General features: G+C 41.3%; 1 protein-coding gene and 1 pseudogene across 3 annotated transcripts in view; one reads left to right on the forward strand and one right to left on the reverse strand.

Moving 5' to 3' along the window:
* ITGA8 (integrin subunit alpha 8) overlaps positions 1–17,759 on the forward strand; it is a 203,687-nt gene extending 185,928 nt beyond the window's left edge. For both annotated transcript variants that reach the window (XM_023223234.1, XM_023223233.2), the window contains 3 exons: positions 1,269–1,370; positions 11,665–11,787; positions 14,487–17,759. In XM_023223234.1, the coding sequence (XP_023079002.1) occupies positions 1,269–1,370; positions 11,665–11,787; positions 14,487–14,573 (312 nt within the window). In that variant the 3' untranslated portion in view covers positions 14,574–17,759. The remainder of the gene's footprint in view (positions 1–1,268; positions 1,371–11,664; positions 11,788–14,486) is intronic.
* Positions 12,638–13,258, reverse strand: LOC111550015 (annotated as a pseudogene). The gene has a single exon (XR_002733897.3). The product of XR_002733897.3 is annotated as a 60S ribosomal protein L17 pseudogene (transcript).
* Positions 17,760–26,146: the final 8,387 nt, after the last annotated feature.

Consider the following 26,146-nt stretch of genomic DNA (forward strand, 5'->3'; position numbering starts at 1 on the left):
CTTGAACTCCTGACCTCATGATCTGCCTGCCTTGGCCTCCCAAAGTGCTGGGATTACAGGCGTGAGACACCACACCTGGCCGGCATCTTCGATTGTCACAACTGAGAGAGGGTGCTATTGGCATCTAGCCAGGGGCCAGGGACTCTGGCCAAACATCCTACAATGCAGATAACAGGGCCCCCCACCCCCACCCCAACTCAGAATGTTGACAGTGCTTAGGCCGAGAAACCCTGCTGGGAGTCTTGTGTAATCTGTGAAATGTAATACAATTGTTTTTTTCTTTTTGAGACAGAGTTTCAATCCTGTTGCCCAGGTTGGAGTGCAGTGGCGTGCTCTCGGCTCACTGCAACCTGTGCCTCCCGGGTTCAAGCCACTTTCCTGCCTCATCCGCCTGAGTAGCTGGGATTACAGGCACCTACCACTATTCCCAGCTAATTTTTATTTTTTTTAGGATTTTTAGTAGAGACAGGGTTTCACCATGTTGGCCAGGCTGGTCTCAAACTCCTGATCTCAGGTTATCTGCCTGCCTCGGCTTCCCAAAGTGCTGGGATGACAAGCATGAGCCACCACGCCCGGCCAATACATTTCTTTATAACTTACTACCAGTTTCTCTCCTAAAACATTTCCCTCTATCTGAAAAAAGTTTTGTAATCCATCATGTTTCTCCTTTGTCCTTCACTAGCAGTAACTATATTAATTCTTTGCTTGTTCCTTTTTAGGACTCTGATTTTTTGTTTTTGTTTTAACCTTATTATACACAATCTTTTATTAATGAGACAAATTCTCCTTAGAAATAGGAAGAAGATAAATGGATGGATGGATGGATGCTTGGATAGATGGATGGATTGATGGATGCCTGGATGGATGGATGGACGGATAGATGGATGCTTGGATGGATGGATGGATGGATGGATGGATGGATGGATGGATGGATGCTTGGATAGATGGATGTCTGGAAGGATGGATGGATGGATGCTTGGATGATGGATGGATGGATGGATGGATGGATGGATGGATGGATGGTTGTGGATGGATGCTTGGATGGATGGATGGATTCATGCTTGGATGCCTGGATGCATGGATGCATGGATGTGAGTAGATGGATGAATGCTTGGATGGGAGGAAAAAGTTAAAAGAAAGAGAAAATTTAAAAGTAAGAGTGAAATTTTGCCTTGAAATGCAAAACACCGAAAATAATTGGGTGGCTGCCAGTATAACTCTTAAAAACTTTATATGAAATATATTTAAATAAATACTTTTACTTTCAGAGAAAAAATGATCCCTATGCTCTTGCATCCCTGGTGTCCTTTGAAGTTAAGAAGATGCCTTATAAAGACCAGCCAGCAAAACTCCCAGAAGGAAGCATAGCAGTGAGTATCTTTAAATATATATAGGCACAAATAATTTAATTGAAATAATTGTTTTAATCACTGTCTAGCTTGTGCTAGGCTTTAGTGTTTACGTTGAGTTGACAAAAATTTTCCTCTTTAGCTCACCAATTTCTTAACATTAGTCTGGAAATTTCCTAGTGCCTTTTGATCTGGTTTTTGAAATTTCAACACAAATGTCTACCCTAGAAAATTAAAGGGCAGGACTAATACCATTTTTAAATGAAGACATTTTGTTCAGAGAAATTCAGATAGCAGTTATCATTACAATTAAATCGTACTGATTCTTTCATTTTAAACAGCACGGTGAGTCAAGTAAGAAGAAGAAATTCCTTCTTAGGGAGAGTAGGCCATGGAGCAGTCGCATGGCTTTGGACAGTCATTTTTTCTTGCTATGCAAAGAACCTTAATTTTGACCGAGAAGGGAATAAAAAAGTCTGCTCTGATCTTCAATTGAATGAAATGTCTTTTTTTTTTTTTTTTTTTTTTTTTTGAGAAGGAGTCTCGCTCTGTTGCCCAGGCTGGAGTGCAATGGTAGGATTCGGCTCACTGCAACCATTGCCTCCCGGGTTCAAGCGATTCTTTTGCCTCAGCCTCCTGAGTAGCTGGGACTACAGGCACCTGCCACCACACCCAGCTACTTTTTGTATTTTTCGTAGAGACAGGGTTTCACCATGTTGGCCAGGCTGGTCTCGAACTCCTGAACTTGTGATCTGCCCACCTCAGCCTCCCAAAGTGCTGGGATTACAGGCATGAGCCAGTGTGCCTGGCCGAAATGTCTTCATTAAAAACTGAAACTAGTAAACATTACTGACACCCAAATATCTGCCACAGAACAACTCTGATCATCCTCTGCAACCCGGCAAGGCCATGCAAAGGGGATGAAGGAATGAATGACGAGACCAGCAGGCACCATCACCAAAGCTCTGCCTTTTCAGTTATTTGTGAAGGTGGTCAGAGATTTTTGAAAAACACAGTGGTCCAAAAAATCAGTGTTAGAATTCCACCTCCATCCCTTGGTAGCCAGTGGATATTTCCCATCCACAGCTTGAACTCTTGGTCCCCCAGACCTTGTTACTCAAAATGTGATTGCAGATCAATGGCATCAGCATCACCTGGGAGGTTCTTAGAACTGCAGAAACAGACCTCTCCAGATCCACTGAGTCAGAGTCTGCATTTCATCAAAATCGTCAGGGCATTCCTAGGCATGGTCAAGTTTGAGAAGCACTGCTTTGGATGGTAGATGAGTTGATACTATTGTCATCTCTTTCTAGCCTAGATCATAAACTTAATTGTAACATTGAATCTTTCTAACCTAGTCTACTTTCAGTTATCTAAATTAACCACTTGATTTGTGATTCTCTACCCTGAGTATGCAGCAGAATCATCACTCATGCAACTTAAAAAGTACATACATGCTAAGACCTCCCCGCAAATATTCAGTAGGTCTGGGATGGGACCCTGCCACTGTGCTTTAAAAGTCTTACGAGGGGCAATTCTGCAGGGGAGCCAGGGTTGAGAGCTTCTAGCACAGGCAGGTGGCCTAGAGGAAAATCCAAGGTTTTCAAGATAGAGTCACCTGGGCTTGATCCTGGCCCTGCCTTGCTCTAATTAGGAAACCTTTGGGAAGTCACTTTGCCTCTCTGAGACAGTCCACCACATCTACCTGATGGAATCGTGAACAAGATCAGTAAGATTATCTGTATAAAGCTCTAGCACTGTACCTGGAACAAGTTAGTCTCAAATCTCAATAAATGAGAGTAACCTCTCAAAATGTTTCCCTTTCTCTGGCTAAGTCCAGTAAGTCCAAATTGAAAACGGCAATTAAGATTTGCACAGTTGTGGGAGGATCACTTGAGCTCCGGAGTTCAAGGCTACAGTGAGCTGTGATCGTGCCCACTGCACTCAACCTGGGCAACAAAGCAAGACCTTGTCTCAAAAAAAAAGAAAAAGAAAAAAAAAAGGAAAGGAAAAAGAAAAGAAAGATAGATATGTGCATAGTCAAAATATTTCAGTAAACTTCGGTGGTATTTAAAGCAAGCACAGCCACATCTTTCTTCATTTATACCACCTCTCTTTCTTTCCAGCGATGTCCTCTGTATTTTGGATTTATGTTCAACCTAGAAAACAGGCTTTGGGATTTTAATATAGAAGTGTCATCTAAAAATGTTCAAAGGCTTATAGCTCTAAGGGAAATAAATCTAAGTCGTTTTGTTTTTTCCAAGCACCTGTTCCCTAACAGAAACACATGTTACGGTTGATTCCATCAACAGGATTGCATCTTTCAGCGCTGGCCATAGGTGACAGCCTGCTGTTCTCAACTCATCTCAAAAGATCCACAAACTAATCTGATACATGCTTTCCCCGGCCCTGCCACCCTATTATTGAATTGCCAAAAAAAAAAAAAAAAAAAAAAGACTTTTTATCTGATGTAGGTGATTTACCACACCAGTTATGTAAAGGTTATTGGAAAAAGATCCAGGAATGGAAACACTTTCAAGTCTCCCATAGCTGACCAAGTGGAGAAGACCTTGCCAGTGCAAAGTTAACTATGCAGCACACAGGGAAGTGCTGCCTTACTGTGGCTTGATGTGAGAGAAGAACTCTGAGTGGAGCTGGCAGACGTTGTTTTATAGTGAGCTCTTTTCAAAGGTCTTGTCATTCTTCTCTCGAAGGGAGCCCAGCAGGGCCAAGAGGGTGGCTCACACCTGTAATCCCAGCACTTTGGGAGGCCAAGGCAGGCAGATTGCTTCAACTCAGGAGTTTGAGATTAGCCTAGGCAACATAGTGAGACACTGCCTCTACAAATAAACAAACAACAACAGCAACAACAAAAACATAAAATTAGTAAGGCATGGTGATGCTCGCCTATAGTCCCAACTACTCAGGAGGCTGAGGCAGGAGGATTGCTTGAGCCTGAGAGGCGGAGGTTGCCATGAGCCGAGATCGCACCACTGCACTCCAGCCTGGGCAACAAAGCAAGACCCTGTCTCAAAAAAGAAAAAAAAAAAAAAAAAAAAGCCCAGCGGAAAGGGAATTGCTTTAAGGTGGCAGAATCCATTGGAACTGGTGGTTTGAGAAGCATCAGAGCTCTGATCTGCCCCTGAGGAAAGTCATTCTTTGTTCCTTCTTCTAAATGAGACTAACTACTAATTGTTTGTTTTCCTAGACCTTTTTGTGTGATGATTAGTTTGTTCCTACTCCCTTTTCAGCATAGTCATAATTCAGCCATCTCTTCAGGCCTGTATTAGCTTTACTTATGGAAGAAAATCACAGTTCCCATTTGCTGCTTGCATAGTATCTGTGTTTGTAACAAATAAAATTCCTCATGTCATATGATGCTTGTCATGTCCAGAGACAAGGGAAAGATTGCATGATTCAAAGAAATATGCCTGAACACTGAATCATTATACTGCAACAGAAGAAATTGAAATTCAATTATTTGAACACTTTTTTGGCTCACCAGGGAACTTTGGCCTTTGCATGCCATACAAGTAACCCCCAATTCTATAATTTACATCTAGCAGAAAGTGGGATTGTCTAGTGTAATTCCAAAGGTGGTTATTACAAAATATTTCATGAAAATATTTGTTTAAAAACTCGTATATAAACTGAACCCATTTGGTTTTCAGAATTGTTAGCAAAACTTCAGTACCTTAATATAGAACTCTTATATTAAACAATTATTTGGAGTTGAAAGTTATGATGGGAACTGCTTGTCTCACAGGGAAGCCGTTTAAATGTTGTCAAAATGTGGGCTCAGCTAGTCCACTTCATGTGATTCTTTTGTTCTAAATGGCAGTGTAGGTAGGGTGTCTTCGTATGTTTATTTAAAACATTCTTCTGACCCCACGGAAGTATGTTTACACAAGATTTTGTGATACATAAATAGAGACGTCAACATTAATTACCGTTGCAAATACAAGGGAGCTTTTTCCTTATACCTTGGTATTTTTTGTCAAAATATACAAAAACATATCATAAATGTCCACAATAAAATGTAGGCGTATTAAAGGTTTATTTATGGTCTTTCTTCTATAATAAAAAACAACAAGATTTATGACATGATGAAGGTAAGATTAAATGTTCCCTACTTAGAATCATTTTAAGAAAATCTAAACCACTTACAGTTTATGAATACTACTTTCTAAAATTGCAGATAATTATAATAAAGTGATTTGTTAAACTTACTTAAAGCTATTTTTAAAATAGCTAGAAGTTCTTGATAAATAAAACTGTATTAAAATATTTTATTGACTAACTGGCACAAGATTGAATAGTTTTTCCTAAATTTAAGTACTCCAATTACTCAACATGAAACTTCTTTCTTAAAGCAATTGAAATATCTCATCACAAGCCCCTGTGCCGAAAGTAAACCTTTAGTCCTAAATATGCTTTGTCTTCTGCCCTGAGTCTACCAAGAATCTTATAATGGGCCAGGTGTGGTGGCTCATACCTGTAATCCCAGCACTTTGGGAGGCCAAGGTGGGTGGATCACCTGAGGTTGGGAGTTTGAGACCAGCCTGACCAACATGGTGAAAGCCCATCTCTACTAAAAACACAAAATTAGCCGGGCACGGTGGCTCATGTCTGTAATCCCAGCTACTCAGGAGGCTGAGGCAGGAGAATGAATCTCTTGAACCTGGGAGACGGAGGTTGCGATAAGCCGAGATCACAAGATTGCACTCCAGCTTGGGCAACAAGAGCAAAACTCCGTCTCGGAAAAAAAAAAAAAAAAAAAAAAAAAATCTTATAATGAAAGACTTGGGTAATTCAGGCCATCTCACCATTGTGTGAAATTATACAGAATGTTCTAGAACTATGCAGTCCAAGAGGGTAGCTACTTGGCTAGTGGAACTGAAGAACTTGTGATTTTATTTCATTTTCACACATTTCAATGTAAACTTAAGAACTGAAGCAGTAGATAGTATTTTTTCCATTAAACACTGTTGTATTACTTTCATAGGACTACATTTCACTTTAACCATTAAAAATGTAGTACTTGTTATGTGCTGCAAATGTGAAATACACATTGATTTTGGAGACTTAGTAAAAAAATGTAAATTATGAGTATTTTCATATGAATTACATATTAAAATGATAATAGTTTCATCATTAATAAATAATTAGATGATTCATAATAAATAACCAATTACAGGTTGAAAGGATAATAGTTTTATCATTAATAAATAATAGTTGATATTTAGAGTTAGATAAAATATGTTTTTTTTTTTTTTTTTTTAAGACAGAGTTTCAATCTTGTCACCCAAGTTGGAGTGCAGTGGCACTATGATGTCAGCTCACTGCAACCTCCGCTTCCCAGGTTCAAGTGATTCTCCTACCTCAGCTTCCCAAGTAGGTGGGATTACAGATGTGCGCCACCACACCTGGCTAATTTTATATTTTTAGTAGAGATGAGGTTTCATCATGTTGGCCAGGCTGGTCTCGAATTCCTGACCTCAGGTGATCCGCTCGCCTAGGCCTCCCAAAGTGCTGGGATTATAGGCATGAGTCACTGTGCCTGGACCTTTACTCCTTGTAATGTGACTATTAGAACATTTTATATTACGCTTGTGACTTGCAGTGTATTTCTATTGGGCAGTGCTGATTAAGGGCAAGGTTACATCTTGAAGCTGATAATACCTACAGAACTTCAGAGAACATAGGGTGTTTAATAAATATTATTTGAAATGAGCCAGGCATGGTGGTACATGCCTGTAGTCCCATAGTCCCAGCTACTCAAGAGGCTGAGGCAGGAGGATTGCTTGAGCCCAGAAGTTGGAGGCTGCAGTGAGCTATGATCATGCTGCTGCACTCCAGTTTAGGCAACAGAGTGAGACCCTGTCTCCAAAAATAAATAAATATTATTTGAAATGAATGAAAGATTTTTTGTATATGTCAGCGTTTAGTCATGAGAAACTCTACCATTTGTGACTTATTTTTCCTCATTATTATCTAATGGCTACTTCTATCTAAGCTTCCTGTAGGCTTGTCAAAATGAGCTGTGAGACAAATATAGATATTAGAAATAACAAAGTTTTGGTGTTTGTCAACATTTTCTTTCTTGCCCAAGCCTTCCCCAGAACTAGACTGCAATCCCACAGCACTAACACATATTTAAAGAAACTTTGGTCCTGTAAAAGTGATCAGTTAAGTCACCTTCTCTTAAGCTTGCCTGTGCGGTCAAGTCTCTAGTTTATCTATACATAGCATGGAGTTTCAGGAAAAGCTTTGCTTTACTGGTTTCCACCTGCACATGGGATTCCCCACTGCCATTTACTGATTTAGAGACATGACCATGTCACATGACTCCCCATCGCTCCATTCCCAGAAGGACCTCTCTTGCCGAGACATATACGTGCATCTTCTAATGATGTGTGCAGAGGCAAGGACAAGGTTGCCTGATTCGGAGAAATACGTCTGAACACTGAATCATTTCAGTGCAGCAAAAAAAAAATTATTCAGTTATTTGAATAATTACCTTTGGCTCCTTGTCTAACTCTTTCCAGTAAGAGTCAGCATCTCCCCTGCACTGGACACCAGATGAAATGCTCGGGGTTGCTGTTGTTGGTTTTCTGTATTTCCACTGTTGTTACTGTAGTGACTTCTGGACTATGCTGCAAAAGCCTACATAAGTTTAGCAAAGCATCAAGGGTGAAGGAAGGTCTCTGCAGCTGCACCCATTTTAGATTGAGAAGATTGGGCAGTCTCAGTACCATATGGACATCCTACAGCTAAAAGGACCAGGAAAGCAGAAAGCAGGCATGGGAGGATTGCCTTCTTTTAAAACTATGTATTCCTTTCCGCTAATGAATTGCATAGGATGACATGTAGGAAATGTATATGATATTCATAATCGTAACATCAGAGAAAAGGTATGAAGTGTTTTTTGTTTTTTTGTTTTGTTTTGTTTGAGACAGAGTCCCCTCTGTTGCTCAGACCGGAGTGCAGTGGTGCGATCTTGGTTCACTGCAACTTCTGCCTCCCGGGTTCAAGTGATTCTCCTGCCTCAGCCTCCTGAGTAGCTGGGACTACAGGTGTGCACCACCACCACAACTGGCTAATTTTTTTTTTTTTTTTTTTGTACTTTTAGTAGAGACAGGGTTTCACCATGTTGGCCAGGCTGGTCTCAAACTCCTGACCTCAAGTGATCCACCTGTCTCAGCCTCCCAAAGTGCTGGGATTACAGGCATGAGCCACCGCGCCTGGCCCAAAGTGGTATTTTTTTTTAAACAAATTTAATGTTACTGGAAGCAGACCGGCAACAGTTTTGATGATGAGAATTTCAGAATTTGGGAACTGAAAGGGAATTTCCGAATTTGTGATCACTGCATGGGAATCATCTTCCCACAGACTTTTTAAAGACCCTGTTTTCAGGCTCTTTTGGGAGCAAATGTAAACAAAAAGCCAGTAAGTTCTGTATCCCTATAAAGTTGTTCTCTGCTTCAAAAGACCCTAAGAAGCATATCCTCATCAATTTCACATTTTCACTGTACTTTTTCATCACTGCTACAAAAAAAAAAAAAAAAAAAACTTCAAATGTCTTTACTAGCTCTTTGTAAGTGACCTTCTCTGCTTATTTCTATAGATACACCAGTTTTATAGATGATACATCAAAACCTGCAATAACCAAGTGGCAAAGTCACCTAGCAAAGTACTCAGTGGGTATCCACTAAGCCCATTCCATTTCTTTTTATTAAGCTAACAATTTGAAGAGCCTCTATTTCAACTCCTTTAGCATGTTTTGTGTTTTCTCTAACTTATAAAACTTGAACTCTTTTCTGTTTAACATAAAATAGTAGGCAGCAACTTAAGATACTAATTATTTTTTTTTCTGAGACTGAGCCTGGCTCTGTCACCCAGGCTGGATGGAGTGCAGTGGCACCATCTTGGCTCACTGCAATGCAACCTCCACCTCCTGGGTTCAGGCAATTCTCCTGCCTCATCCTCCCGAGTGGCTGAGACTACAGGCGCCTGCCACCACACCTGGCTAATTTTCATATTTTTAGGAGAGACGGGGTTTCACATTGCCCAGGCTGGTCTCAAACTCCTGACTTCAGGTGACCCACCTGCCTTGGCCTCCCAAAGTGCTGGGATTACAGGCATAAGCCACTGTGCCCAGCCTTAAGGTATTAATTAGGTAAACCAGGAGAGGAAAGATCCATTGCCTGTCTCACCCTGAATTACCTATTAGAAAATTTTGGTGAGCTCTGACACATGCTCAAAATAGGGACTAAAACTATATTGTGTCCTCAATGGACTTGGGGGTTATGAGAAAGTAACATTTACATGAAACCTCGGAATTTTCCATGGCTCCAGATTTCTCTCTCCTGGGGTCATTATAACTGGCCTGTGAGTAGATGATCACTACTGTCCCTTTCAGTTCCAAAATTCTGAAATTCTCATTATCAAAACTGTGTAAGTCCACTTCAAGCAATGTTAAGTTCATCTTGAAATACCACTTCATACCCCTTCTCTGACTACAGTAAAATATTTGGATTCAGCAGTAATTTCATACATGTCATCAGGTGTAATTAAAGAATGGTACATAAAAAGAGAAATAATCTAGTTCTTGATTTGCTCATGTAGCTGTGTACATGCAAAGAATTATTTTCATTTGATAAATAACTGTACAAATTTGTAGAGTACATGGGATATTTTGAAACACACATGAACATAATGTATAGTGATCAAATCAGGGTATTTAAGATATCTATTGTCTCAAACATTTATTGTTTCTTTGTATTGGGAACATTTCAAATTTCTTCTACCTATTTTGAAATAGACAATAAATTATTGTTAATTAGAATCACCCCACTGTGTTACTGAACACTAGAATGTATCCCTTCTACCTGACTGTATGTTTGTCAGTCAACCTCCCTTCTTCCAGCCCTCCCCACCCTATGCCAGCTTCTGGTAACTGCCATTCTACTCTCTACCTCCATGAGATCCACTTTTTTAGCTCCCATGTATGAATGAGAATGTGTAATATTTGTCTTAGATCATTTCAGAATAAATTATTTAGGCTGCAGCATTCAGGTGGCATTGCAACCACAGTGGGTCCTTGAAATGGATTTCTTCAACATATGAACTATGTGTCTTGTCTTTAAACAGCGGCGAGCAGGGTGTACGTAATGTCACCATGGTGATGGACTGTCATGCTTCACACTGATGTGTCAGATAAAATAAGGATAAGATGAAATAATGCCTAGCGAGGAAAGTTAACAGGCATAGGAAGAAAATGTAATGATGAGTAGGTTGAAGCCAGCCTTTTTCTCATGAAGAACATCTATCACATCCTTGGCATGTTCCTGTCAAGGTGGAATGACTCCCTCCCTATCTTATTCCTCTGTCGATTCCTTTATTAGTGTAGATATAAATGACATTTGGGGCTGGAGAATCAAATGAATTGAGTCATCAGTGTCTGCTGCATGGGGGATGCAGATCAAGAAGGAAGGAGCAATAAAAACCAAGACAAGCTGAGAAGGGCACCGTCAGGGTGCTCAACTCTAGTTAAGAAGACAGAAGAGGCTGGGCACAGTGGCTCACACCTGTAATCCCAGCACTTCGGGAGGCCCAGGTGGGTGGATCACTTGAGGTCAGTTCTAGACCAGCCTGGCCAGAATGGTGAAACCACGTCTCTACTAAAAATACAAAAAAAAAAAAAAAATAGTCGGGTGTGGTGGCACATGCCTATAACCCCAGCTACTGGGGAGGCTGAGGCACGAGAATCACTTGAACCTGGGAGGTGGAAGTTGCAGTGAGCCAAGATCATGCCACTGCACTACAGCCTGGGAGACAGAGTGTCACTCCACTCCAAGTTTCACCTCTCCAAGGATTCATGGTTATTCACAAGCTTACCTCTCTCAGTGAGGCTAGCTGAGTTCTAAGGAGACACATGGTAGACAGACTCATTCAGTTTTTTAGTGAGTCTACCTTTTGCCATTGTTCCTATAAAAGGTACAACCCAAGTTATGGCCATTCCTTTCCAACTTGTGGATTCCTGACCCAGTCAATTCTATTCTAGGGTTTCTGTGACTTGAAGCCACCCACCCACCAAATCTCTCATTAGAATTTTACAGAACGAAGCAGATCTGAGAACGCGCTAGCTTTTAAGAGTTCATGTTCTAGTGCTACTTTTCAAATATCCCCTAGATAATTTCAGTTGTCATATGGATCCTTTCAGATCAACTTCCAGTATTGTATTGGTAATTACTATTTTGTTTCACCAAATAGTTTCCCCATTAGAGCTCATTTGCTTTGTTTTCCATTTCAGATTAAGACATCAGTTATTTGGGCAACTCCAAATGTTTCCTTCTCAATCCCATTATGGGTAATAATACTAGCAATACTTCTTGGATTGTTGGTTCTGGCCATTTTAACCTTAGCTTTATGGAAGGTAAGTTGATTTACTTTATTTTCCTTTTAAACTAGAGGGGCTGTTGAGGGAATTTAGGGGGATATATTTAGGGATTTTAAAAGACAATTATGGAGGCATTTTTGGAAATTTTGAACAGTCTGAAGGATATAAAGGGAAAATCATGTCTTGTTTGCTTTGGCATACTTAATGTGTTTATATAGCTGACATTTAAGATGACTGGAGGTGCTTAGTGTTGCTTTCATCTTAAGATTTCTTGTAAATAAATATATAGAGAGTTAGGCTGTATTAAGTAAGACCTGTGATCTTTTTTCCAGTATGCTTAGAGTGATAATATTCTAATGGAGACTTCTTTTTCTTGTTTAATTAACCAAGATCGTAAGCTTTTTATTGACATGGCCCTATCATCAATCCTTTGAGATTTTTTATAAGCACTATGCAGATGCAATTAATATAGGTCAATTCTATTTTTTCTTTCAGCTATTAATGAGGCCAAACAGACTATGCATGTCATAGGATGCTTGTGCTTGGTTTTTAATCCTGCCAATTAGTTTGTCTCCATTGGGAAGCCTGAACTTAGTCTTTGATGTGTTTTACTGAGGTTTGTTCTAAAAGCCCACAATAGGAATTAATTTCTGGCCCCTAAACAATTGCCAGGTTTCACAGAGCCTTCCATTCCAAAATGGAAATGACGTCCCAGTTACATGACTATAGAGTAATTAACCCAGTCACATCTTTTGTAACTGTGTGGTGTTCCCTAAAATCATAGTGCATTTTTATTTTGAAACAATATGCAGCATGGCTGATAGACATATAAACTGAGAAAACCTTGACTTTGAGGTTTTTTTTTTTTTCCTTTAAATTACATTTATTTTTCCTTTAAATTACATTTATTTTAATGCTGAATTTACTCCCGTGCCATAAGTTTTTGTTTCTTCAGTTTCTTCTGGGATATATTTTTCTTCTGGGCAACCTCCTCTTCTGGTTTAGGAACAATCTGTTCCTTTTCAGTAAGGATCATCTCAATGTGGCAGGGAGAGCTCATGTATGGGTTAATCCTACCATGAGCTCTGTAGGTCCGTCGGCGCATCTTAGGTGCTTTGTTCACTTGGATATGCTCGATGACCAGAGAATCTACATCTAAACCCTTACGTTCAGCATTACTCTCTGCGTTTTTAAGCATGTGCAGCAAAAATTCAGCACTCTTTTTGGGCCATCGACCTTGCGTCCAGCCCCACTGCTTGGCCTGGGCACACCTGCCAACTCCACCATTGTAATGTCGGAATGGTACACACTGTTTCTGTAAAGTGACATCTTTCAGATACTTCGTGGCTTTTCGAATATGCATACCCTTGATGGCCTGGGCAGTTTCACGAGTGTTCTTAAAGTGAACACGAAGATTGGAACCTCTTGATTTGCATGATTTCGTGGGGTTCTCCGGGTCAAGTGAATAGCGAACCATTTTCACAGATTACCTCAGGCCGCTTAGGGAAAGAGCGACTTTGAGTTAAGTAATAGCGTTTCTGATCATTATCGGCTGTTTGTGCCATCCTACACCGACGTGGTCTAAGACATACCTTTAGAATGGACTTTTGTGTTGTTCTGTCACTCACAGTAACTGTATTTCCAATGAGTGTAAGACACAATCATGTGTGCCAATTGACAGGATATTCCAGTAGCTCTGGGAAAGAGAGATGACTCAATGTCTATAAGCCAAACCCAGTTAATTGGCTTCCAACATGAGAAACAGAAGAAAAAGTTGAGGTTCCAGGTGTCTAGGAAAAAATATAGTTTACTTGGCAAAGTACTAATTTGACACTGAAGAGGAGGAAAATTCTAGAGTCACCTCCTCCTTGAGTTGCTGGCTAATCTTTGGAAAGTCACTAAGATTCTGTGCCTACCTGGTTCTGGCATTGAAATAAATGACAAATCGATTCTCCCTCCCTATGTGCTCTACGTTCCACCAAGCACAGAGGGATGTGTGGCCATCTCTTCACTTCTTCCTATAATCCATCCCAAAGCAGCCGACAGGATTCTTTAGGAGACAATCTCCCTTTCCTGGTCAGTAGTTAGTGCTTCTGCTCCAGTAAGCATGTGGGAAACCCTTGGGACACATTCCTGTGATCTCAGGAAAGTATCCAAGGTCCATAAGTGGTTTGTATGAAAGGGACATCTTCTACTCCAACTGCAGGGCAGGAGAAAGGGTGTGAGCACTGCCCTCCTGCTCACCTTGCCCTATGCAAGAAACTCTCTACAAGTAACAAACACTCTGCTCACGCCTCCTAATTTGGAGAAACGAACTGATTATATGCACAGAGCTCCAGGCTCCTTCGAAAATCCATAAAGGGCCAGGCATGGTGGCTCACGCCTATAATCCCAGCACTTTGGGAAGTCGAGGCAGATGGATCACTTGAGGTCAGGAGTTCAACACCAGCCTGGCCAACATGGCAAAACCCTGCGTCTCCTAAAAATACAAAAATTAGCTGGGTGTGGTGGTGCAGGCCTGTAATCCCACCTACTCTGGAGGCTGAGGCAGGAGAATCGCTTGAACCAGGAGGCGGAGGTTGCAGTGAGCCAAGATCACGCCACTGCACTCCAGCTTGGGGGATAGAGAGCAAGACTCTGTTTCAAAAAAATACGTAAAGTGAAAATTCTTTGAATGAGGGGTTTCGCAGGTTCCCAGAATGACATGATTTTATAGCCCATCTTTCCCTTTATAGTGTGGATTCTTTGACAGAGCCAGACCTCCTCAGGAGGACATGACCGACAGGGAACAGCTGACAAATGACAAGACCCCCGAGGCATGACAAGAAAAAAAAAGAAAAAAAAGACCAAAGACCTCAAACATGGGTCCTGTTCAAAGAAAAAGAACATGAGGGTTAAAAATCAAGGCTTTCTGATACCTGACAGTCACCCAGGAAATGGAGGGGACCCTAGAAACATCACCTCATCTACACCACACTTTGGAGAAATTGTCATGGGTGCCCACTGAGCCCTGCTGGAAAAGGAAACACCAACGCTGGAGAAGCCATCAGCAATTGTGGAAGATTTTCTTTTGCTTTAATCGTTCTGTACTTGACAGACACTTTGAAATGGGTATGGGAACGTAAGTTGCAGTCCAGATCAATCCAGCATAAGTTGCAGAGATGAAATGTCTGAATCATGATAGAATTTACAAGGTGAACTAAGGTGAAATGACTGAATTACTATAGAACTTAGAACTAAGACCGCACCGTCCAACACTACTGTATCCAATGGAACATTTGACACCTCCCTATGGAAAAGAAACATTTCTAAGGACATTATGGCTCAGGGAGACAAGTAATATGTTGTTGGTACTGTGAAAGTACTTTTGAAAGGACAAAAATAATCTTGTGAGTGAGGGTGAAAATTTATTTATTTATTTTCCATATCTCTAGGTTGAGAACCTGTCATCTAGAGAATTTGGAAATTAAGATTTGGTTGGCTAGTTTTCAAAATCACTCACTCAGTTTCCTCCTAACAACCACTGTGTGCAGATAACTCATTTAGCAGAGCTTCTTCAGTATTTAGACAGTGCTAAGGAAAGGAAGACTGGCATTAGGAATCAGTTCTATTTAATACCTTGCTGCCTTCGATCTGAAATTCCTTTCATTCACATTATCCAGAGACTCACATCTGCTTAATTTAGCTTTGCAAGATGTTGCATTTATATTTCCTTGTATATCTTTCCATTGACTTTGTTAATACATGAATTTCATGACTTAGTTAATACATGAACTCTCTACCCTTTGGAGTGTTTAAAAGTAATGGTAAAATGTCTAGAGTTCATTAATTAAAAAGGAATTTAACAATATGGGTAAACATTATTTTTAATGTCTGTAAGAAGCAACACTTCTCACAGGTATTTAGCTTGGGATTAAATACCTATTTTTCCTGCTATGCCTTGTACTTGTATACACAGAGAAAACATGTTGAATATAACTTAGACAAAACATAAAATTATACAGGCATGAGCCAAACTGGGAAAACTGATTCCTAAAGATTTTATTTAAAATTGCTTATTTCAACTTTATTACTTATTTTTACTGCTAATCCTTATAATATGTAACTTTGGAGAATAATCTTTTATTTAAGCTATTTTCCCATCATCTTGAATTTAACCATCACAAATTTTTTTATGTTTAAAACACTTGTAAATAATTCATAATCGTGTCATATTATCATTTTTGAAGTAAAATTGACCAGCCAAATGTATAGGTAGTCTGCACAATTTTGTATCCTTTTTTAATAATGAAAAATTACTATGAAGAAATACTGAACAAATTTTTATGTGCAATATTTTATAGACCTATGTATCTGAAGCATGTTTACACTGGCGTTATTTTTTTTAATTAATTTCCTAAACATTAAGTATGATAGAACAAGCTGACCCAAATCCTTAAGTTTACAAAGCTGTTGGAAAACTTTGTGTCCCGATTTCAACAATCACGCTTTATTTGAAAGATGAGCCAAGCTCACAGACACTAAATTTTATGTCATGCCATAACCTGGAGAGGAGCCATTTGGCTACAGCTGCGGAACTTCATTGAGGAGCAAATGAAAGGCACATGGACGAGCGCACTGGTGCAGTTCATGTTCTTCCTGCCTGTGAATTGAATACTGTCCTGGTAGCAGTTTCGGGTCTGTCAGGAGCTCAAAGCTGGTTTGTGTGGCTGACTATGGATGAGCACTGAACTTGCCTCAAAGAATTTAAGGGGTGTCCACACCAGCCTCTGGGGGTCCTTGGTTTTAGTCCTCCAGGTAGAGCCAGTTTTACAAGTAGGTGGCCATCTATAGGATGTGATATGAGCGATGGCAGACGGCTTTCTCTGTCTCCAGGTAATGCCTTGACTCTGGTGATCCTGGCTGATCTGTGACCAATAAAGATTAGCTCCTCGGGATTTGGGGCCCTAAAAGATCCCTGAAAAAATGCACCCCTTGTCTTTAAGCCAGTATTTGTGAAGGAACTGAGAACTCTTAGGGCTACATAAACAGAGACCCCTGTTGAGATAGTTTATGCGGATACCTGGGAGGAACTAGAGATGCCAGGAGGAAGACTGAGACGCAGAATGAAGCAAGGCACGAAGGCTCCAAAGTGAACTGCACCATCCCAGAGTCTCAGCCAAGATGGCCCCTTTCCAGGGGGACGGGCACCTTCCACCTGCCCACAGGCACTGCTACCAGACTTGCAGAAGGCTGCTGCGCACATGCGCATGAGCTCAATGGCCCCCTGCCCTTTAGAATATGGAAGCAAAGGCCGGGCGCGGTGGCTCGCGACTGTAATCCCAACACTTTGGGAAGCCAAGATGGGCAGATCACCTGAGGTCAGGAGTTCGAGACCAGCCTGACCAACATGGCGAAAACCCGTCTCTACTAAATATACAAAAATTAGCTGGGCATGGTGGCAGTTGCCTGTAATCCCAGCTACCTGGGAGGCTGAGGCAGAGAGAGAATCACTTGAACCCAGGAGGCGGAGGTTGCAGTGAGCTGAGATCGCGCCACTGCACCCCAGCCTGGGTGACAGAGCAAGACTCTGTCTCAAAAATATATATATATATATGGAAGCAAATGGAGGAAGGGAGGAAACTGAGGTCAGGCAAAACTTCCAGCAATCAGTTCTGCCCGGAGAACATACGACAGAGAACACACAGAGTTTATCTGCTTCCAGTTAGAGCATTGCCGATTGCCTTCATATTTCATAATATGCTGTTCTCCTCTGAGGATCTATCTGTATTCCTCTTCAAATAATTCCCTTTTTAAATTCTTGTCGCTGGGTTTTAAGACACAAGAATAGGGGCAAATTAAGTGTTATAAACTTGGAGATTTTTATACAAAAAATAATATGTACTAGTCACCACTGAAACTGCATTCTTAGAACTCAACTCTTGTTTTATTTAAATATATGTGTAGATATCTGTGAAGATTTTCATGTACCTGTTTACCTTGTCACTAATAAAATTAAAACTGAAAGATACGATGGCATAATTCTGGTTTATTTCACATGCGACATAAGCTTCCCTATTGTGGCCAGACATCAGAGGTTTCTGTCTCTACATCTTAATTCCTTATTAGAAAAACATTTAACATTGGGAGAAATTTAATAGAGCAAAAATGCAGTGCTCCCTGAGAGGATGAAAACGTTCTGCTTAGATTTCAGTGATGTTTGTATTAGACTATGTGAGTGGCCAGGCGCAGTGGCTCACACCTGTATTCCCAGCACTCTGGGAGGCCGAGGCGGCGAATCATGAGATCAGGAGCTTGAGACCAGCCTGACCATGGTGAAACCCCGTCTCTACTAAAAATACAAAAATTAGCCAAGTGTGGTGGCGCACATCTGTAATCCCAGCTACTCAGGAGGCTGAGGCAGGAGAATCGCTTGAACCCAGGAGGTGGAGGTTGCAGTGAGCCGAGATCGCACCACTGTACTCCAGCCTGGGTAACAAAGCAAGACTCCGTCTCAAAAAACAAACAAACAATAACAACAACAAAAAAAAACACAAACCACATACACACAAAAACAACTCCGTGAGTATAGTAAAAATTATATTAAAGTGTATGTTTTAAATGAGCACGTTTAAGGTATGAGAATTATATCTCAATAAAGACATTAAGAATGTTTAAGTACTTTCTAGTACCTCCACCCTTATGCAAGTGATTTCTCCACTGTAGATACATGTTAGCTCCTTTACGAAGCCTTCCCTTCATCTTTGCCTAACTGTCCTCCATTAGCGTTTTGTGAATTTCCGTACTTTTCCATTTGTTCCCATAGCTACCTTGTGGCTGAGTGACCGTCAATGAGAGCAGAAACCATATCATTTCCTCAGTATGTTTCCTGTACCTGGCACCAACACCTGTTATACAATCAGTGATCAAAACAATTGCTAGAATGAATGCATGACTATATACACGCATAGTCATAATCATGTGAACAGGTGTTTTTGTCATTCCCTTCATTACTAAGCACCAGCTACAGACAAATGTGTGTGCATCCTCCTATTTACAATATTCATACAATGTGATGATAATAGTAAATGTTCTATTCAGTTAATGAACCACGGTTCATTTAACCATCCCCCTCTTATTGGGAATAGCTGGTCACAGATTCTTATATTAAGAACAGCATTACGAGTCCCACACAGTGGCTCCGGCCTTAATCGCAGCACTCTGGGAGGCTGAGGTGGGCAGACTGCTTGAGTCCAGGAGTTTGAGACCAGCCTGGGGAACATGCCGAAACCCTGTCTCTCCAAAAAATACAAAACATTTGCAGGGCATGGTGGCACGTGCCTATAATTCCAGCTACTCAGGAGGCTGAGGTGGGGGGATAGCTTGAGCCCAGGAGGTTGAGACTGCAGTGAGCCCCACTGCACCCCAGCCTGGGTGACAGCATGAGATGGCCTCAAACAAAGAAGAAGAAGGAGAAGAAGGAGAAGGAGAAGGAGAAGGAGAAGAAGAAGAAGAAGGGGAAGAAGAAGAAGAAGAGGCATTAAACTGAATACTTTCATCCTTACATACTTAGGGTTTCTTTTTTGTTTATTCCAATGAATGAATTTCTGAAGAATCAGATTGCTTGGTCAAAGCATATGAAGAGTTTTGTAGCTCTCGATAACATGTTGCTCTTAAAAGGACTAAGTTAATTTGCATTAACCTAAGTGTGCCACTTCCTTCCCAATTCTATCAGCATGGTTTAAATAGTTTGATAATTGCTTACAAATGTTACTTTATATTAATTTATATTTTCTTAGAATTTAGTAAATTTAATGTACACATTTAATTTTGAGTTCTAATATTTATCAGCCACTCAATATAAACCAATTTATTGCTCATAACCCAAAAGATATTTGAATACTTGCCACTTCTCTGACATTCATGAATCCCAGTAAGAACAATTTATCTGGGTGTTTTCCCTGTACCCCACAGCAAGCAGTAGGATGAATCCTTCACTTTGTATTATATACCACTCATGCTTCAAAATCTACACTTGGCCAGGCACAGTGGCTCACGCCTGTAATCCCAACACTTTGGGAGACTGAGGCGGGAGGAATGCTTGAGGCCATGAGTTTGAGAGTAGCCTGGGCAAAATGGTGAGACCCTATCTCTACCAGAAAAAAAAACATTAAAAATTAGCCTAGTGTGGTGGCACATACCTCTAGTCCCAGCTACTCAGGAGGCTCAGGCAGGAGGATTGCTTGAGCCCATGAGTTTGAGGTTGCAGTAAGCTATCATCACTCCACTTTTGGTTTACTGCAACCTCCACCTCCCAGATTCAAGCGATTCTCATGTCTCAGCCTCCAGAGTAGCTGGGACTACAGGCACACGCCACCATGCCCAGCTATTTTTAGCAGAGACAGGGTTTCGTCATGTTGGCCAGGCTGGTCTCAAACTCCTGGCCTCAAGTGATCCACCTACCTTGGCCTCCCAAAGTGCTGGGATTACAGGCATGAGCCACCATGCCTGGCCTGATGCTGAAGAGCAAAGCACTCAACCCAGTATAAACTAGCCTGTGTGTTGCAAGACTTGCCTGAGACATACACAAGAAGGCTCCACCTTGGCCAGTCCCACTAATTAAAGACTGCACATATTCATCGCAAAGAGGAAGAGGAACTCCTATGGGGTCTTCCATCATAGTCAGATGCTCTGTAGCTGGACAAATGAGGTGGGAGCTCAGTCTTCTCAACGAATTCTGTTGATCTCTTTGCCACGTCCCATCACTTTATATGTAGATGCTTAACTGTGGCAATACTTCCTAAATGTTGAATTGAGATTTGGGTGCCTATACTGGGTGAAATGAGATAAGGATCACTCCTTGCAGAATTCTAACAAGGTAAAATTCTCTTATGGATTGCACACTTCCTCTGAAAAAGTTGCACCACCCTCACAGACTACCTGTAGAGAAAAGAGCATTCATTCTGGTGCCCGCAGGAAGATCTAGAGCATGAAAACCTTTGGTTGATGTCCATAAATGCTAAGACAGTATCCTCCTGGGGTCTAATGTTCTTTTTCCCAAATACAGCAGATTTTCTTCTCCAGAACTCTGATTACATTAAAATGTTGATTTCTTTAGCATGAGAAGTTTAAAGCATTGAAACTTTAGGCTCATTTTGGGAGCCAAGTAAAACGATAACTCCCCCAGTGATGCATAAGTCAATGGCACATTCAGGATGGCCAGCATGCATTAGGTATAGCTCTGCTTGCCATTTTAAACCCTCCCGACCCCCCAAATATCATCTACCTTTGGAATTGTTAATGAGCAAGTTCTCCATTATTCGTGATTATGGGCCAAAATCCATATAGAAATGCCTGACACTAGGACCTCCTGACAATAAAAAGTCTTGGATTTAACTTTTTTTTTTTTGTGAGATGGAGTCTTGCTCTGTCACCCAGGCTGGAATGCAGTGGCGCGTAAGCTCTCGGCTCACTGCAACCTCCGTCTTGCAGATTCAGGCAATTCTCCTGCCTCAGCCCCCTTAGTAGCTGGGATTACAGGTGTGCACAACCATACCTGGCTAATTATTGTATTTTTAGAAGAGACGGGGTTTCACCATGTTGGCCAGGCTGGTCTCGAACTCCTAACCTCAGGTGATCCACACGCCTTGGCCTCCCAAACTGCTGGGATTACAGGCATGAGCCACTGTGCCTGACCGGATTTAATTTCTATTGGTGACATGATATGACACAGTAAGAATGGCTCCTCATCCTTCTGTGCTATGGGTTATTTTGATTGTGGTTTGTGTTGTAGAAACAACTAAGTCATTAGCAAATCGTCCTGCTAGCCAGCCTTTAGGTGGGATTGATTTTTAAGCAGTAACAGTGGACTTTCCTGGATTTAAAGTTTTGTATTTCCACTTTCATTCACTTCATTGATTGAAAGGCACATGTATAACTATAATTTTTGTTTCCATAAGGGTTTTTAATTTCTCGAAACTCCGTAGTTTTCTTCTGTGTTAGTTTTCTAGGGCTCCAAGTTCCACCAACTGTATGACTTAAAACAACAGAAATGTATTGTCTCACAGTTCTGGACACCAGAAGCCCAAAATCAAGGTACTGGGGGAGCTGTGTTCTCTCTGAAGGGACTACGGAAGCACCTGTTTCCAGGCGTCTCTCCCAGCTTCTGGGAGTCTCAGGCGTTCCTTGGCTTGTAAACGCAGCACATGGATACTCCCTCATCACATCATGTTCCCATGTGTCCTCACATCATCTTGCCTCTGTGAGGACCTGGGTCCATGTTTCCCTGTTTTTATAAGGACATATAAATCATATTAAATTATGGTCACCACTAAATTTTCTCATTTCTACTTGATTACTTCTATAAAGACCCTCTTTCCAAATGAGGTCCCATTCTGAGATACCAGAAGGTAGGACTTCAACATGTCTTTTGGAGGGCACACAATTTAACTCACAACATCCCTCCTCAAAAGTGTCTATTCTAGGCTAGACATGGCGACTCCTGCCTATAATCCCAGAGCTTTGGGAGGCTGAGGCAGGAGGATCACCTGAGCCCAGGAGTTCAAGGCTGCAGTGAGCTGTGATTGCACCCCTGTACTCCAGCCTGGGCAACAGAGCAAGACCCTGTTTCTAACAATAATAATAAAATTCCTAAGCATATGAATTAAGGACAGGCTGAAGATTTTAAAGAGGATATCTTTACTTCAGTCTTTTGAAAACCTACCCTTTTCTCTTGCCTCCACCCCACCTATCTGCTCTTCCCACTGCCTTCTTTCCAGTTATTGGGGCATTTCCATTGATTTATATGTAAGGAGTGGCTCCAGCTCCAGGTGGAGGACACTGAATATCTCCCTTTGGCCAGTGGCCTCTCACCCCACACTCAGGTTGAAGAGTCTCTCTGGGCCCATGAGCCCCAGCCGTCAGTGATACTGGCTGCATTTGATCATTGAGAGAAAAACAACAAAAATAGAAGATGCCTCAACCACACCACGCAGGGAATAGCTGAGTCATCTGGGGTTGATTAACCTGAAGAGGAGAATGTCTGGGGGAAACACTGACCCCAGGTCTCTAACGGATTGTTCTGAGGAAGAGGAAGTAAAGTAGGAAGGAGCTGAGGATGGCATCATAAAAGCAACATTAAGAGCAATAAGAATGAAAATGCATTAGGCATCCACTCTGTATGAAGCCCTCCACTAAGTAATGTATGTGCATCTTCCTTTTAATCCTTAACACAACCATACAAGACAGGTACTGCCGAAGAAAAACTTATTCTGACACTTATTAAGACGGTAAGGCAGACTTTATTCAGGACCGTCACCATGGGTGTAGGGGCCACAGCAATGGGGTTTTGCAGTAGGGAAAATGATTGGGCTCAACTTTGAATACAGCAAGGAAAAGTGGGGATTATAGGAAAGGAGCAGGATGGGGGTTGGTGGATTGAAAATCACAAAGAGGAAACATCAGGGTCAGGGGCGATTCTGGCTAAGGCCGAGACAGACTAAGGTAATTAGACATCACCTGGGGCATGGTGATGGGGAGGAATTTGGTCAGATGTAAAGGATGGGAGCTCTTTCCAAATGAACTTAGGATTCTTGCTAAAACGGGATACTACGAAGAAAAAGATGAAAGCCCATGTTTGGCTCTGGTCAAGGAGAGGGCTCAGAGGAGCCTGACAAAAGTTTGGCCAAGGAAGGAATTTTTGCCAATATGGAATTGATCCCTGTTTTGCTGATGAATCGCAGGCTAGATGGACTCCGTAGCTTCCTCTGCTGGTTTGCCCTATAGCAAATGGTAGAAATGACATTCAAATCTAGGTCTGCCTAATTGCAGAGACCAGGATCCTACAACCTGCCACAGGTAACAAACATGGAGAATTCCTACTAGATTCATGTTGAAAGCAGGGGAAGAACCGTTTAAAATAATGAGGTTGAAACTGTTTGCCATGACTTCCATGATCCCTTTTAAATTCTCCCAAAATCAGAGATTAAAAAGAGCTAAGATCTGTGAAAGGCTCCTAGATACGGAAGTACAAAGCTGAATCCTTCCTTTAGTTTACAAAGAGTTGGGAATGAGAACCACAGACATTTTGTCCCCTTCTATTTTCAGAATTCTATTTAGATTCATGCACATGATTAAACATTCTCAACATTCTCTGACACCTAAAAATTTTGATATATGCTTATATGGTTCAGCTGTGTCCCCACCCAAATCTGATCTTGCATGGTAGCTCCCATAATTTCCACGTGTCATGGGAGGGACCCGGTGGGAGGCAGGTCTTTTCCCTGTTGTTCTCATGATAGCGAGTAAGTTTCACAAGATCTGAAGGTTTTATAGAGGGGAGTTCCCTAGCACACGCTCCCCTTGCCTGCCACCATGTAAGATGTGACTTTGCTCCTTATTCGCCTTCTGCCATGATTGTGAGGCCTCCCCAGCCATGTAGAACTGTGAGTCAGTTAAACCTCTTTCCTTTATAAATTACCCAATCTCAGGTATGTCTTTATTAGCAGCATGAGAACAGGCTAATACATATGCTATTTAATTTTAACATACTTCAATAGAGAAATCCCTTCTTTAGGTTATCTGTGAAGGTTGGAACTGACTCCCAAGGCCATGGGATTTCAGAATTTTAGAACAGTGTGTTTTAAATCATTTTCCTTACACCAAAAAGCTACTTCTTAGAAGCCTAAATGGCAGAATAAACTTCTTTTGTCAAATCAAAAAATCTTGCTTTTCTCTGCTTCATTTTAGGAAACTACAACCTCATATAACTGGGCTGCAATGGCCCCAAACAATTGCTGTCTAAAGATCTCCTTACTTGGGGGATTAATCTAATAGTTTTTTTAAATCTTCTTTAAACTAGAAGTTATTAAGGATTAACCCAGACAAACAGAATTCAAATTTAGTCCTTGACCTAGGAGGTCTGTTAATTGCATCAACAGCAATCTCTGTTCATATGTAATTCAGGCTATGTGATGTTGAAATGCTATACATTTCTTTTCGAACGGAGATGCTGTGTGTAGAATTAGAAGAATGAATTTCTCCTAACTCCCCTGTAGGATGGAGAGAGGGAAAAGATAATCATCGTTTCTGGCTTGAATACTGGGTCAGAGAAAGAAAGTTGATGGTGTGGTTTTGCCTGATGTGGGATGTGAAGCCATCTTGGGACTGACAGCATTTCATTATGGTTGGACAGAAAGAGAGGGAAACAGACAATATTCATCTTTCTCTTTATAAAGACCTGACTGTCTTCCAGAATTAATATTTATCCTTAGGACTTTAGAGGAATACGTGTGAAGGGTGTGTGTGTGTGTGTGTGTGTGTGTGTGTGTGTGTGTGTGTATGTGTGTGTGTGTGTGTATATAAGAGAGTGAGAGAGGGAATAATGTATGTGGAGAAAGAAGAAAGTTTGTGATGCATGCTCATGGAAAAACCTCAAAGGGTCACATGGGGAATCAAAACATACCATTAAGCATCCTAAGGAACATTCTACCAGCCTAGATGCTCAGGTGTGAGGAAATGTAGTGCTTTGGAGAGGAATGAACTGGCTCTAAGGAGAGGTCTGTTGAGAGAGGACGGAGTTTCCCTCAATGCAGATGAGATTTACAGCATGGAGACTGGAAAAAGGTAGGTTTATACAGGGACAGAGTCAAGGACAGGAGAGCCACGAAGAAGAGAAATCCCTGCAAAGAGCTTCATCCCACGGACAATGGGGAAGTCATATGTAGCATGAAAGTTAGAACTTTTTTTCCTCCTGTGTTGTGATGGCTTTCAATGATCTCATCTGGGAGAACTGGATCTGCCCCTAAATGGTAGGTTGTATTAGCAGCCCCAATCCTTCACTCTCCCCTATATCTAAGCCCGTGGCCACATGGCTTTGCTGTTCCTCCCATCAAAAGGCCAACTAGCTTTCCCTGACCCTTGCTTCTGAGTTCAGCCACATGGCATGCTCTGACCAGCGGGACATTAGCAAATGGAAAGCAAATATGTGGAAAAAGCACATGCACGATGAAGCCTGGTCTCCTTCACCTCTATCATCACCATCAGAAGGACATGCCAGGGCTATGCTGCTTGTCCTAGGAGGAGAATAAAAGTTAGAGGTACAAGGAGCAGAGCCACCTCCTACCAAGTCCAGTGTAGATTAACTGATCCCCTGGCAGCCCGTAGACTCCACATGAGTTATGATTTTTAAAATCTAGCCTTTTTGACCCATCTCTGTTAGGTTGTTTTTTTTTTTTTCCTCATAATGCCATTACCCTTATATGTACATCCCAGGGTCGGGAGATAAAGCCCACTCTATCAAGTACTTATCACCGAACTTGCAATTCAGTCTCTCCTACTTTTGAGTTCACATAAGAAAATAAAAAAAACCTCCTTTAGTAGTTTCACTCAAGACAAAAATTACGAGGAGGTGGGAGGA

The sequence above is a fragment of the Piliocolobus tephrosceles genome, chromosome 9 (genome assembly GCF_002776525.5).
Source record: "Piliocolobus tephrosceles isolate RC106 chromosome 9, ASM277652v3, whole genome shotgun sequence".
NCBI lineage: Eukaryota > Metazoa > Chordata > Mammalia > Primates > Cercopithecidae > Piliocolobus > Piliocolobus tephrosceles.